General features: G+C 45.0%; 1 protein-coding gene across 3 annotated transcripts in view; it reads right to left on the minus strand.

Moving 5' to 3' along the window:
• The window catches only part of XRRA1 (X-ray radiation resistance associated 1), a 59,387-nt gene that overhangs the window by 19,121 nt on the left and 24,702 nt on the right, over window positions 1-15,564 (minus strand). For all 3 annotated transcript variants that reach the window (XM_058663581.1, XM_058663579.1, XM_058663578.1), the window contains exons 9-11: window positions 12,134-12,267; window positions 5,866-5,994; window positions 5,075-5,292 (exon numbers count right to left, since the gene is read on the minus strand). In XM_058663581.1, the coding sequence (XP_058519564.1) occupies window positions 5,075-5,292; window positions 5,866-5,994; window positions 12,134-12,267 (481 nt within the window). The remainder of the gene's footprint in view (window positions 1-5,074; window positions 5,293-5,865; window positions 5,995-12,133; window positions 12,268-15,564) is intronic.

The following is a 15,564-nucleotide window of genomic DNA, read 5'->3' on the forward strand; positions in this document are numbered from 1 at the left end:
AAAAATAAAATAAACCTTAAAAAAAAAAACCAACCACTTAAGGACAAACTAATGAAAAACAAAAAGGTACACTGTCTCACCACTGAAGATTACAAAGTACTGCTGAGCAGAGTTTAAAAAAAAAACAAAAACAAAAACCTCATAGGATACAGTTTTTTAATGAATTTGAAAACTCAATAGTGTGAAGGTGTCAAGTTTTTTCCAAATTGATCTAAGGGGTCCATGCAAATGCCCCGCAAACTTCCAGCAGAATTTTGTGTGAACACTGACCATCACAGTCTCCATGTGCATGAAACGCAAGGTCCCGGAAGAGCAGCCACCGACTGCAGAACATCACTGCCAGGTCCCACAACTTGTTCTACACTGCGGACATTTTGGTGCCTAGACTGTCACCCAGCTGAAGACAATGCCCCTGTCCCTCACAACTCAAGAAAAGGCAGGCAGAAGATGTTCCCTTCTTAACAGATGGTGCTGGGTCAGTAAGATACACAGGTTTAAGGAAAAAAGGAAACAACCCATTTTGAATGACTGATAGCATACACAAAAATTAATTCTGAATAAATCTCAGAGCAAAATGTATGAACTTCAGCTTCTGAAAGAAAATATCTTCATAGCCTTGTGATATGTTAAAAAAAAATCTTAAGAAACAAAAAGCACTAACTATAAAAGGCTGATGAACTGGATCTCATTAAAATTCACAACTGCGACAGTCAGCCTTGTGGCACAGTGGCTTAAGCCACCATTTGTGATGCCAGCATCCTATCCACAGTTAAAAACATTAAATAAACTGTGGATTCAATGAATTAAATAAGAGAAATAGAAGATATCAAACTACCGATGTACACAATAACATTATTGAAGCTCACAGATACAGTGTTGAGTAAAACTGATCAAACAAGAGCACATGTTACGATGACTCCATATGCATGAAGTTCAAACTAAGCCAGATGGGAGTACGGTGACAGAAACCAGAAGGTGGTCATTCCTGGAGGAGTTCCTGACTGGAAGAGTGTCACCCAGAACTGTTCCCTGCTGTAGTATTGGGAGGTGCAGGATGGCTGAATAGGGTACAGTCACAATGACCTCAGCTGCCTTTGGAATATGAAAAAGAACGAAGGAAGGACCATATTTTCAGAGCCTGACTCAACAGACATTTTCAGTGGAGAAGTGACAAAACATGAGGACTCTGTGGCACAAGAGGAAAGAAAACCGAGACACAGCAGCTGCCAGCTGCTCCAGCTGTGAGCCGCCATCTTACCACGTCACAAGAGAAACTGTCACACGCTCAGTCACTCAGAGTTTTCCCGGAGAGGAAATTCCACTGTCACCTACTGAGTTTGACCTCAGGGAACTGTCTGAGGTCTGAGCAACTGCTGGGGAAAGCCCTGTGGCTCTCCCCGCCACCTCTGTGGAGTGGGCCTCAGCAGTGAAAAGTCGCACAGGGCCCCCGCTCCCCTCCTGCCAGAGTTGGAGTCAGAGTCAGGGCAACTTGAGGGGCAAAGCACAGGTGCCCTGCATCCTGCAGCTGTCGGGGTTCTGGGGGTTCTGCAGGGATCCTGGGGGGCGGCCTATGCTCTCTCACTCTGTGTGAGCTAAGGGGATTCATCTCAGCTTCCAGCCACTAACACAGAAAGCAACTAAAAAAAAAAAACCCTGCTCCCACCCTAACAGGTTGGATAACGACCTCACTCTACCCTGCAGCACCAGGACTGTAAAAATTAGCTCTGAATTTCTCAGTCCCTTTGGAATCGATCTGGAGGAAGAACCAACGGACATTCCACCTCTGGACTTAAATCCACTACAGCAAAATCTCCTGCAGACCTTGTAATCACCCCACAGGACTGGAGCACGTTGCAGTCTGCATCCCCTGGTCCCAGGACCAGGGCTGCTGGTGCTTTAAGCCACCGCACCAGCTGGACTCATCCCAGGATGGCTCATCCACACCACACAGTTCTAGAACCATAGCTATTGGGGCCACAAGTCCCAGCATCACTCAAGATTGCCCATGGAACAAGGAGACGGTCGCTTTTTTTTCCCTCGGCACCAAGAACATGGACCTGGCTGCCACACTCTCCAGAGGCACTGACATGGAACTCTGTGTGGATCAAATGCACACCCTGATGAACCCATATTCATCACAAAGCCACATTTCTATCCCTAAAAATGTAGCCCACTTGATCACTGGGTCACTCAATAGACACAAGTGACATTGATTAAGACAATCATGGGCTCGGCAGCTTGGCCTAGTGGCTAAGGTCCTCGCCTTGATCCCATATGGCTGCTGGTTCTAATCCCGGCAGCTCCACTTCCTCTCTATCTCTCCTCCTCTCAGTACATCTGACTTTGTAATAAAAATAAAAAAATAAATCTAAAAAAAAAAAAAAAAAAAAAAAGATTAAGACAATCATGTCACTCAGATCAAAGCCAAAACAATAAACCTAGTGATATCTTATATTCCAGCTAAACCATAAGCTCTCTTCCAATAAAACCTACTCCATAAAAGGAAGGGATTGATTACATCACATGTGTAGAAGTCAACATAGGGACGCAGGAGACATGAAGAAGCAAGGTAGCATACGCCTACAAAAGCCAATACCATGGCACAGCGGACTCAGCTGCCAACTGCAACGTTGACGTCCCATAAGGGCATTTGAGTTGAACAAGTGGTCAGCACCAAATGGTCATCTGAATAGATGCAGAAAAAAGCATTTCATTCGATTCAACACTCTTTCATGACAAAAGAAAAAAAACAAACACCTTTGCATAAATTAGATACCGAAGGTACATTTCTCAAAATTATGAGGCTGCATATGACAAACCAATAGCCAGTGTTGTACTGAGAGGGGAAACGCTGGACACATTTCCCCTCAGATGTGAAACAAGCCAAGAATGTCCACTTTCATTTTCTTACTCAATACAGTAACAAGAAACTTAGCAAGGGCACTTAAGAAAAAGAAACAAAGGAAACTGACTGTTAGAAGGGAAGTCAAACTATTCCTATTTTCAGGTGATGTGATGTGCATTGGCAATCCTAAACACTCCACCAAAACACTGTTAGAATCAATAAACTAATTCAGTGAAGTTACAGGTCATTAGCAAACAAAACCCACTCTTTTATACAATAATGATGAGCTCACTGAAAGAAAAATCAAGAAAGAAATCACATTCATAATAGCCGCAAAAACTCCAAACATTTAGGGATAAATTTAACCAAAGAAGTTAAAGAACTCCACAATAATTGATGAAATAAATAATCAAGGACATAAAAAAGGAAAGATATTCTTTGCTCAGGCATTGGAAGAACCACTATTATTAAAATGTCTATCCTGGGGCTGGCTCTGTGGCTCAACAGGCTAATCCTCTACCCTCAAGTGCTGGCATCCCATATGGGTGCCAGTTTGTGTCTTTGCTGCTCCACTTCTGATCCAGCTCCCTGCTGATGTGCCTGGGAAAGCAGTAGAGGATCGTCCAAGACTTAGGGCCCCTGCAACCACGTGGGAGATCTAAAAGAAGCTCCTGGCTTTGGATTGGCTCAGCTCCAGCCGTTTTGGCCTTCTGGGGAATAGTGGATTGAACACCTCTCTCTGAATCCTCTTCTCTTTGTAAATCTGCCTATCAAATATGAATAAATAAATCTTTAGAATAATAAAAAAAAACTTAAAAATATCTCTACTACTAAAACATCCTACAGATTCAACGCACGCTTGACCAAAACACCAATGACATTTAAGCATTAAAGCCTTTTTATTGCAAAATAAATTTAAACTGTTTTTTCAAAAAGTAAGAAAAGAAAGGAGGAAGGAGGAGGAAGGGACTATCATATCCTTAGAATATATCTTTGAGTTGTATTGAATCCATTAAAAACTAAAAATTTACAAAGGAAAAATATGCATATATCTTAAATGATTATGAATATTACATGCAGTTATTAAGACAAAATGGAACATAGTTTATAAAACTACGTTCATGCAAATAAGAAACTATGAACTATGAACTATGTTCATGCAAATAAGAAAGTACTCCTTTCTGAAAAAGTTCAAGTTCTATATAAGTTTCCTATGTTTTATGCAAAGTGATTTTCCTTCATTTAAAATAAAGGGGGGGCAGGTAGAATGTAGCATACTAACAATAGCCAGATCAGTGGACCAGAATACACAATCCAGAAACAGACTTGTGTGTATTACAGGGATTTGGGTTTCTAATCAAGGTGACATTTCTTTCCTTTTTGCCTCTGAATGCTGTCTTGTGGACGTGACTCTCAGGACAGTGGCATCCTGCAGGACAGCAAGGGACCAAGGGACAGTCACAGGGACCAAGTCTCAGGGACCTCAGCGCACCACACCACCAAAGCACACGGCTCTGCAAAGCCTCACTTCTGCATGACTCGTAATTTGAGATTTTGTTTTTTAAGTATCGGCTTTTTGGGCCCGGCACAGTAGACTAGTGGCTAAAGTCCTTGCCTTGCACACGCCAGAAACCCATATGGGCACCAGTTTGTGTGCCAGTGGCTACACTTCCCACCCAGCTCCCTGCCTGTGGCCTGGGAAAGCAGTCGAGGAAAGCCCAAAGCTTTGGGACCCTGCACCCGTGTGGGAGACCCGGAAGAACCTCCTGGCTCCTGGCTTCGGATCAGCTCAGTTCTAGCTGTTGCGGCCACTTGGGTAGTGAATCAGCAGACAAAAGATTTTCCTTTCTGTCTCTTCTCCTTTCTCTGTATGTCTGACTTTCCAATAAAAATAAATAAAACTTTTTTTAAAAAAAGTATCCACGGGGCCTGGCAGCGTGGCCTAGTGGCTAAAGTCCTCACCTTGAACGCACCGGGATCCCATATGGGCGCCGGTTCTAATCCCAGCAGCTCCACTTCCTCTCTATCTCTCCTCCTCTCTGTATATCAGACTTTGTAATAAAAATAAATCTTTAAAAAAAAAAAGTATCCACTTTTAAGTGGTTTTCAAAAGCACCTGCCCTGACAGAACTGGGGACCAGGTTCAGTACAGGCCCTGGCAGGGAGACAAACACATGGGACAATCAGGGATTAGGCGGGGCTGGGCCTGGAGCCAGGGGCATGGCTCACCTGTGCGGTCAACGTCCTTCTTCATGGGCAGCACAGTATAGTCAGGTTGCTCATCGGAGGCGTCATATATCCATGGCCTGGGCTGTGACACGGGTTGCGGCTCTTTCTGGGGACTTGCTCTGCCTCCAGCCCAGTTCCCTGACCTGTGGCGGAGCTGAACCTGCTGTAGGTACGGGATCCTGAAAATCCTGTTTTGGTCCAGGCTTAACTTCTTCAGTCTTCAATTAAGGAAAGCGAATACAGAATCACAGCAGTAATGATACTTCAGTGATATTTACCAAGCCAGCTTTAGGCAAGGAACACAGAATCACGCTTGGACACTTAATTCTCTTGTGTGAGTCTGAGCCAGTGAATGACCCTGTGGGCCTCAGTACACCTGGTTCTCAAATGGGAATACGAGATGATATGTAAATGGAACACAGCAGTACATTCAGTAAATAGCAGCTGAGTCAAGTTTATTTTTATTTTAATCTAAGGGTTAATTATTTGCCAGCATTTCTTCTCCTTTCAACCAATTTAGAACTCAGCAGTTTGACTTCCCTCTCAGAGTTGTTTTGTCCCCCTACCTCCTCCCTCAGGCTGACGGTCCTGGATGGAGTAACAGCCCCCAAATTTGCCAGTTCTCATCCAGTCACATGATCAGAATCTTCCTTCCTGATGCCCCACTTATATGGTGAGCCAAAGCTTTAGCCACAGCCACACAGCAGGACACTAGGCCCGGTAGCTTCCGGAGCAGCACTCAGAGAGGTTGGGGTGGGGAGGGCCAGGTAAGGAAAAGGCTGTGGCTTTACCTCCGGAGCCCAGCCAGGCTGGCAAAGCAACTGGGGTTGGAGAGCTTGTTGTCATCCAACATCAGGGTCTCCAGTGCCGGGAATCTCAGCAGGTACCTCTTCCTGGTCAGCGATGTCACAGAGGCCTCCCTGTCAATGCAAAATCTTGGGTCATGAGCAAGGCAGGGGACAGGTTGTGCCAACTGCACAAAGAAATGGAGGGTAGGGAACCAGTCGGGAAGTCTCTCCAGCTGGGGAACTTCTTGGGTGCCCAACAGAGGTCCTCACAGGGGTGGATAGCAGGTGTATTTCTTCCCCACAGACTCTTGGCCAAAACCCCACTTACGCGCTGAGTGTCCTGCAGGGGGAACAATCACACACATCCCTGACACTGGGCTGGGCAGGGCAGGGCAGAGCAGGGCAGGGCAGGGGGCATTAGTAGCACTCATTAGGGTGAGCAAGGCAGGGCTGTGCAAGGGGAGCACTCATGGTTTGGGCTCAGGACCGACTCCTGGGGATGCTGTGTGATCCTTGCTGGGAACTGGCAGCCACAAGGGCACTGGCAATGCCCTTGTTACAGGTCACAGCTTTGCCTCTGAATCAAGTGCAAGGGGCTGGCCTGAGTCACTGTTGCTGGCTGTAAGGAGGGTGATCTCTCAGGTGACTTTATAAAATAAACACACCAGTGAGGAGTTGAAAAGTCTCCTCCTAAACTCAACTGAGCGAGCCCAAAAATGTTTGAGAGCAAGAGTTAAGAGACGGAGGTCCTGAACTATCCAGACAGGCAGGCAGGGGTAGCATTTTAGTTAGTAGCCTTAATGTGATCTCATTTGTGTCCTCTAGTGGATGAGGGCCAGGTGATTCTATTTAAATATGAAAGGCAAGTGGCTCAAGCTCTTGGCAACTTGCCTGAAGACTCCAAAATCTGGGGCCAGTGCCAGCACAGTAGTATAGTAGGCTAATCCTCAACCCTGTGGTGCCAGGATCCCATTTGAGTCCCGGTTTGTGTCCTAACTGTTTCTCTTTACATCCAGTTTCCTGCTTGTGGCTTGGGAAATTAGCAGAGGATGGCCTAAAAGCTTGGGACTCTGCAGCCATGTGGGGGACCCAGAAGCAACTCCTGACTCCTTGCTTCAGATCAGCTCAGTTCTGGACAGCTGTTATGCCCAATTGGAGAGTGAACCAACAAATGGAAGACCTTTCTGTCTCTACTCCTCTCTGTAAATTTGCTTTTTCAATAAAAAAATGATTTGGATTAAAAAACTGCTTTTAAAAACCACTTAAACTCTGACAGATTTAACCTAATTATTTAAGAAGCCAAGAGTATGCTGAACAGTTGGCGTCAGCAGTGGGAATTTTATGCCATTTTACAAGCAGCACAGAAGAGCCTGAGCTTTGGCTTATGTTGCTTTGCTTGCTGTGTGACTTCTGGCTGCTGGTAGGCATCTCTGGGCCCAGACCTATCTACTTAAGAGGATTTAAAAAAAAACTCTATGCTTATAAGACTTTAGATGAGGTACACATACTGGCTCAAACTTTGGTGTTTGGCTTGGCACTTGGACATTCTGTGAGATGCCTGCATTCCATGTCAGAGTGCCTGGGTTTGGGCTCTAACTCTGCTCCTAGTTCTAGCTTTCTGCAGGAGGATACTCTAGCAGGTAGCAGGTGGTGACTCAGTGGTTGGGTACCTGCCTGTCATGTGGGAGACCAGGATTGAGTTCCAATTTTTTGGTGAACAACATTGCTTTTCATGTCCTCAGATCTGTTCAGGTCACCAGTGTGGCAGGGATTCTGTACTTGAGTCACCATCTGCTGCTTCTTAGGGTGGACACCAGCAGGAAGCTGCATCAGGAGCAGTTGTGGGGATTTGATCTTAGGTACTCTGATGAGGGATCAGAGACATCTTAAGGGGCAGTGTAATGCTAGGCCATATTTCTGCTCCTTACATATTTTAATGGGTATTTCTTCAGGTATTTAGTTCATCATTCTTTCAGTGGAAGGTCTTTTTTTACAAGAAAAAAGACAAGTCTCTAGCACCTTGCAGTTCCACTTCCTTATGTGTAAAAGGGGAGAATAAATGTATTCCTCCTTCCTATGTCAGAGCACCAGTTGAAATGACTGTGCTTTGGGCCTCCAGACAATCATCACTGTCATGGTTTTCTTCCCATCCATCTGTTCACACTCACCGCACTCTGCGGGATCCTCTTCTTTTGTCAACTTCCTAAATATTGGTGCCCTCCAGTTGCCTACCTTGAACCCACTGTTTTTCTGTACTCTTCATACTCTTCCTTGGTGGTCCGGCCCCTTCCCAAGTACTTGAGTTTTTTCTCTACACCAGTTCTACCTCTGAACTGTAAGCCCCGAGCATGTAACAAAATAGACACACTGACCTACTTGGCAGAATACCTTTGCTACCCAACAAAGTGGGAGCTATTCTAGCAGGATGCCAGTTGAAGCCCCAGGAACTTTTCTTCTTAGCAGAAGCAAGCTGACAGTACATGTTTGAGGTGACAGCAGAGATTACTGCCATCATTCAAGACTAGAGAGATGGAAGGCTAAGGACTCCCGGACATCCCCGCCTATCTTAGCTTGTTTGTTTGGCTTGTACGGAAGACAGATCTTGAAGAACAACTGCAGGTTCTCGTAAGCTTAATCATGCGGTGACTCCAATTCCACCAGTTGTTCCAGGTGTGGAGCCTTTTTATTGCAGTAATCAATAATAGCCCGTGGCACCAGGGATACAGCTGAGGAACTGACAGGTGCTTCCTTATAAAAGCTGCCAGAAGCAGGGTGCTCTGCCCTGACAGCATAATCTGCTTCACAGGTATCTTGATCACTTGGCTATCTTGCACATCATGCTTATTGGACTTGTTGAGCAGGAAAAGTTACAAACACCTATGATGCTATCATTCCATACACCTGTGCAACAAGATGGAGGTAAATGCTGCATGAATTTAGGATCCTATCATTTTAATTTTCTTCCTGTCTAGCTATCTAGAGCATGTCGGGATACACCTCCACCAAAAAAAGGCACAGTCCTGTACCTTGCATTACAAAATAACCCACAAAGCTTCACTGGCTTTTTTTGGGTTCTGAAACTTAAGCATAAAACATCTATGCTGTTCTGATTCATTTATTTACTAAGGATCCATAAGGCTGTCAGTCTGAGTGGGATCCAGAATGAGAAAGGCCTCTAGGACAGATCCAGAGAGCAGTGCCTGCTGCTCTTCCACTGGACCTTCACCAGATCCTGCATGCCACTTTGACTTCAGCATCCCAAACTGTGAGCTTAGATATACCTCATACGTTGTGTTGGTATACATGATAATGTAAAATCCTAAAAGCACCAACATTTTACCAATACTTTATCACCATATGAGAAATTTTAAAGAGTTCCTTCACTGACCATTCCAAAAGAACTTTGGTTCTTTCATACTTGTAGCTTACTATAATTTATTTTAGAAAAAAATTGGAGGCTGACGCTGAGATACAGTGGGTTAAGGGGCCACCTCTGACACTGGCAGCCCATAGGGGCTCAGATTTGATACTCAGCTGCTGTACTTCTGATCCAGCTCTCTGCTAATGTACCTGGGAAAGCAGTGGAAGATGCCTTGAGTTCTTGAGCCCCAGACTCATGTGGGAGACCTGGAAAAAGCTCCTAGCTTCAGACTGGTCCAGGTCCAGCCAGTCTCTCTTAACTCTGCCTTTCAAATAAAAATAAAATAAATATATATATTTTTAAAAAATATTTATCCCAAAAGGGGCCATAATATTTAAAGTAACCAAGCTAAGGTTACAAATACTTTGAGGTGGCCAAATGTAACTAAAAGTCTTAAAGTGATACAATATTGTATAAAAATAAAAACAGAAGTCCTTCAGGAATGAAGGCTTAGCACATCAGTTAAAGGAGCAGGGCCAGGGAGATGCTGCAAGAGTGGCAGGGATAGCAGATTTCTGAACTCTCACTGGTCCCTTGACAGTTAACAAAGGTAACTAACTGAAGCCATTACAGTCATTGATTTGACTAACCACAGGTCAAAACTACTGGAAAATCAAGTCAGAGCTGTCTCCCATCTGTTGGTCCACCTCCCCACCCCCCGCCCCTCAAATGCATACAACAACCAGAGCCAGCCCAAAGCCATGAGCCAGAACTCCACCTAGGTCTTCTACTAGTAGGGTCCAACTACTTGAACCATCACCGCCGCCCTCCAGGTTGCACATTAGCAGAAAAAAAATCGAATTTGAAGTGGAGCTGGGGCTCAAACCCAGCTACTCCTGTGGTGGGATGTGGTAAATACCCTTCCCCTTCTTCCTTTTTAGAGGATGTTGAAAGTGTCTTCAGTGTACGAGGAAATGCTCTTGTATTTCGGTGAGGCATGGTGTAGTTGCTAATGTCATAGGGAACTTCAACAAGGAGAGGTGATTAGATGTCGGGATTCCTAGCGTTGGATGGCGCCATCACTGTCTGTTCATTCTCAGCCCTCACACCTTCTCTGCAAGCTATGCCCTGGAGTGCCTGGAGTCAGCCTCCCTGAACTACATCTCCCAGCCTACCTTTCTAGTTAGGTACTGTCAGGAAAGGGATGGGTCAGAGGCTGACAGCCAGGGCACAGGCAGAGGCAACCCTGTTGTCTGGCTTCTGTTAGCATTTCCAGGGATGGCAGCAGCAGTGGAGGTGCAGTACTGACAGGAAATAGATCATGGCTGGGTCATAGGTACATGGGAGTTAGCTCACTTTTAGCTCTACTTTTAAACATGTTTGAAATTTTCAATCATAAAATAATCAACTATTTAGCTCTTCCCACTGAGAAGAAAGCAAGCCAGCCTGTCTATTTGCAATGTGTCCAGTGGCTTTTGTATTACTAACCTGGCTAATACAGTCTTCAGGTGGAGAAAATACTTACTAGAAATGGACTCAGCCCCAAGGAAAATGAAGGTGTGTGCATGTTCAGATGACAGCAAGTGCAGAGTGTGACAGACACATAATAAAGACACAGAGGTGCACGCGGAGCCCTGGCAACATCTTGGGATACCTGTGCCTGGCTGTAAGGTCCACTTCTGGATTTTTCAGACACATAAGCCAATCAATTCTTTTTTTCTGTTTAAGCCAGCTTGAAATGAATTTGTTTCATTTGCGAACAAAAAAACCCCAGCTAACGAAATCCTGATTATAGCAGGCACTGCTTTTAGCACTACTTTTAATCCCCTTTAGCAATTAGCTGACCTCCATTTTCCCCAGAGAGCTCTATTACACGGCCATGATTGCAATGAACATTATCAACACTTTTTATCATCACCATCTCAAAGCTGGTTGGTGTTTACTAAATGCCTATTCTGTGTAAAGTACTGAATCACCATCTAGGTGCTATGGATCAATCAGACAGAGCTACTGCCCTCAAGGAGCTCACACTATGCTTGGCAAGGCTATATCATCCATCTACTTACTATAAGGATACATATATATTTATGATGTATAAATCACAACAGAATAAGCTAAATGCTAAACTTACTGGGAAAATATTTACACTCAACTGAGGCTTAAAATAAGCAGGAAAGGGCATGGCAGCCAGAGAAGAATTCTGGTGGGAAAAAGAGCACTTCAGCTAGGCCTTGGTATCCGTGCAGAAACTATACAGCAAGAGAGTACAGGAATGACTGAGGTCTCTGGCATCACAAAGACTGGTCTAATCCCAGCTCTGCCATTGACAAGCTCTGTAACTATGGGGAAGTTCTTTAACCTGTCTGTGCTTCAATTTCCTCTTCTACATAATAGGGATAATAAAAGTCATCTACTGCCTAGAGCTATTCTGAGTGTCATGAGTCAACAGAAGTAAAGTGTGGAGGACTGAGTCTGGTGTGTAGTAAGCTGATAAATTATTGTTGTGGAGGTGAAGGACTGAACCACCCTGGCGCCAGGAGAAAGGACCTCAGCAAAGACATACAGTAGTAAGGTACAAAGCTTTCTCAGTGGTCAGAGAACAGACTTACTGAGCTGGAATAGAGGGCTCATGGAAGGGAATCACCCTGCAGCAGCAATATCTACAGTTCACAGATGGGCAATCAGCAGCAGAGACAGTAGCTGGCAAAGCCATAAGGGGTCTCTTAACAGCACCAAGCAAAGGGGGACACCTGACCCAGGCTTTTCCTGAGAGCTTCAGGGTATGGCCTTCTATGAGCACCCAGTCTGTTTCTGTGGCACTTGAAGCTGCTCTGGGCTATCTTTGCAGGTACTTACAACCAGGAAAGCCTCCCGAGGAACACAAGATGGATTCCATGATGTACAACTTACTGCTCGGTGACAGCCCAATCGGGTGGCAGGGAGGTGAGGTTGTTGCCTGTGAGGAGCAGGACCCGGAGGCGTGGCAGAATCCCTAGATCACTGATGGCCTCTGTGGTCAGGCTGTTGAAGGAAAGGTCCAAGAACTGCCATGCCAAGACAAAAGAAGGGCAACAGAGGCACCACACATGACAATGCTGCTCATTCACAAGGTGAGAACTAGCTACGTCCTCCCCAGCTCCCACCATCCAGCCAGAGGTGTAGATATGCCAGTCATCCTGGTCTGATCAGTATACATCACATACATGCACTGAAATGTCACACTGGAGTCCACAAATATGATTACTATGTGTCAATTAAAAATAAAGGTGTTTAAATAAAAGCCTTTGAGAGCCAGTTCTCAACTTATTTTCTAGCCTTAGCTGCCAGCACAAAAGTTTGCTTATTCTGCAGTGCTAGCCAAAATGACTCATCCCAGTTTCTCTCCCCATCCCACCTATAGATGTTTGTGATGCTTTCCACCTGGAGAGGAGTGCCTTTCTTCCATGTACCTGAATCTATAGCTTCATCAAAGCTTTCCCAGTTCCCCAAGCAGATGGAGTCTTTTCCTGCCCCAGCTTCAACAGCCTTCCCTAAACAGGTATCAGAGTACTTGTCAAAGCCTGCCAGGTGTCTAAGATAGCAGAATACATGTTGAAGAACGAGGGCATTGGTATATGACTGTGGTTAGCATGGTGCCCGCCCTCACCCCCGCCATACACACACTGCTGTACACACATGCACAGCAAAGCCTACTGAATGCAGTCAATCTCTGCACGTTATTCAGTTGGTTCAGGAATGTCTTTGGGTCATCTTTGTCCACATTACATAGTCAGATACACACACACACACACCAGAGAAGGCCTGGACTGGCTCTGACTTTGCTGCTGAAAAAAACTGATGGGTTCAGCAGACCTGGGTTAAAGTCCTGCATGTGTGATCTTCCTTAGCAATAAAGTGGAAATAAGTGACTGTCACGTAGATGCAGCTTTTAGCCTGGCATCCACTAAATAATAATTGTATATGTAACACTGGCTGCCACTGCAATCGTCATCCACATCATGCCTTCATTCATCAACCCAATGTGGCAGATTGACTTTGAGCCCCCAGCCTTCTTAGGAACCTAGATCCCTCTCTGAAGGAATTTCAAAGTTTGTAGGAAAATGAATTAAAAGTTCACTTGGTACAAAGAAATGTGAAATTCATGCACCTCTTTTCACAAAACTCATTTTCCACAAAGTTTCACAGATCCCCTTGATAGAAATGTTAAGGGAAGTTGATTCTGGAACAGATACCTGAACACAGAGCAGTAAGCACATTAAGTAAGGGATGATTAGGTCAACCAGGGGTCAGGACAGGCTCCACAGAACAAGTGACATTTAAACTTCTTCAGACACACAACGGTATTCACCAACTTGTAAAGAACAAAGAGACATTCGGGTGAGCAAGTAGCAGCTGTAGAAGCCTGGAGGTGAAAGGCAACCTTGCTTGTTCTGAGAATTGCCAAGTGTTTCAGGTATGACTGAACCCTGTGGCATAGGAGAGCACTGGGTACCAACCATCAAAAGAACACCAAGTTCAAGCTGTCATCAGCAAATGCCAGGTCTGAGGGTTCACACAGTGGGTGATGCGAAGAGAAGAGGAAGGCTTGGAGGGCTGGCTCAGATAAGTGCAGGTAAGGATGGGGAAAGGTCTCGCCTTCATACTCAGTTCTGGACAGTCATTAAGACCTATGGATTCTCTTTACCTCTTTAGTATCTCTTTCTTGTTTTTCTAGTCTAGTCTCCATTCAGGAATCAGATGGTTCTTCCAAACCACATTCTGACCCTACCGTTCTCCAGCTACAACTCTTAAGTGGATCCCTATTGCCTAGGAGAGAAAGTTTAAACACTCTTAGCACAGTTCCTAGTGCTCCAAGGTCATTTGGTCTACATCTCTAATTGTCTCTCTCTTTCTCCTGCCTCCTCTCCAGGTCCACTCATCTGACACCCCAGTGTGTCTCACTCTCCACCACAAACATTCTGTGCTGGTCTATCAGTGTTTGAGCTCAGGAGCGGACAATCTCTGTTCTGTAAGCCAAACCCAGCTTCCTGTCTGTGAAGTATGGCTCTCAACAAAGAATGACTTTTACACTTTGAAATGCTTGAAAGAAATCCATAAAGTAACAGTGTGCCATATGTGGGAATCACATGAAATTCAAATTTCAGCAATACAAATAAAATTTTATTGAGATATGCTCACTTGTTTATGTCTTGGCTACGCTGCTTTCCTTCTACTGTTGCAGAGTTGATCACAAAGCCTGAAGTAGTTATTTAGCCATCTATATACTACATTTGGAGCCACCTATTCTACTTGCTTTGGCTATTTCACGTTGGATCTAAATTTGCTAAGCACAGCCTTGAAGGGATCTGAAATAGCCTTTGACTCATGGACCACAGAACTTCACAGGTGGCTCCCAGTTCACAGAAGAGGACAATGAAATCCCAGGAAGGTAAGTTATTTGGTGGAGGCGGCCTGGCAAGGCACTGGCAGAACCAAGACTCCCTTGACTACCAGCGCAGGGTTCCAGTGGAACCTCTTCAGATCCTTACACAGAAATCAGAGCACAGCAGTGGTAAGCTGTTCTAAAGTGACTCCTACGGAATTCTATCTGGGGCTTTCCCCCCGGAGCAGCTTTTCTGGCCAGCAAGGACAGAAGATTCCAAACCTGGCTTTAGGATCTGCTGAGTCACATCAAGTTTTATTACACATCAAGTATTCATTTCTGTGAGTTGCAAATTCAGGCTATTTGACAGGTTTATCCTTTTCTTAAGGTATCCTTGCAAATCACAGAGAAAAACAGATTTCCTCTTCTCATTTATATTCTGCCTCATAACTTTGTTCTACTCCCTTATGCAAATACATTTGCTTGGGCTGGGTCGAGTAGATAAAAGATCTTTTCCAGGGCTATTAAAGTATAAAGCAGGGCCTCCAAAGTCAGTCATGATCAACTATGGATCCTCCAAAAACTTGAAGAGGTGGGATCAGAGCCTGTAGTCAGGTCACGTTCAAGGACTTGACAGTGGGAGATCTGAAATAGTTCTGGTGAGGAAGACAAGTTGCCTGACAAAATACACAACACACAACAGCTCCAGAGACTACCCTGCAGAAAAGTAAAAGAATAAACAGATGGGAGTTCTTCAGCAGCTCCCAAACTGGGCATGGTATGATGGCTCAATTGCTAAGTCATTACTTTGCAAGTGCCGGGATCCCATATGGGCATTGGTTCGCATGCTGGCTGCCCTACTTCTCATCCAGCTCCCTGCTTATAGTCAGGGAGAGCAGCACAGAGTGGCCCGAAACCTTGGGACCCTGCACGTGCATGGAATACCCAGAGGAGGTTCCTGGCTGCTGACTTCGGATAA

The sequence above is a fragment of the Ochotona princeps genome, chromosome 4 (genome assembly GCF_030435755.1).
Source record: "Ochotona princeps isolate mOchPri1 chromosome 4, mOchPri1.hap1, whole genome shotgun sequence".
Taxonomy (NCBI): Eukaryota; Metazoa; Chordata; class Mammalia; order Lagomorpha; family Ochotonidae; genus Ochotona; species Ochotona princeps.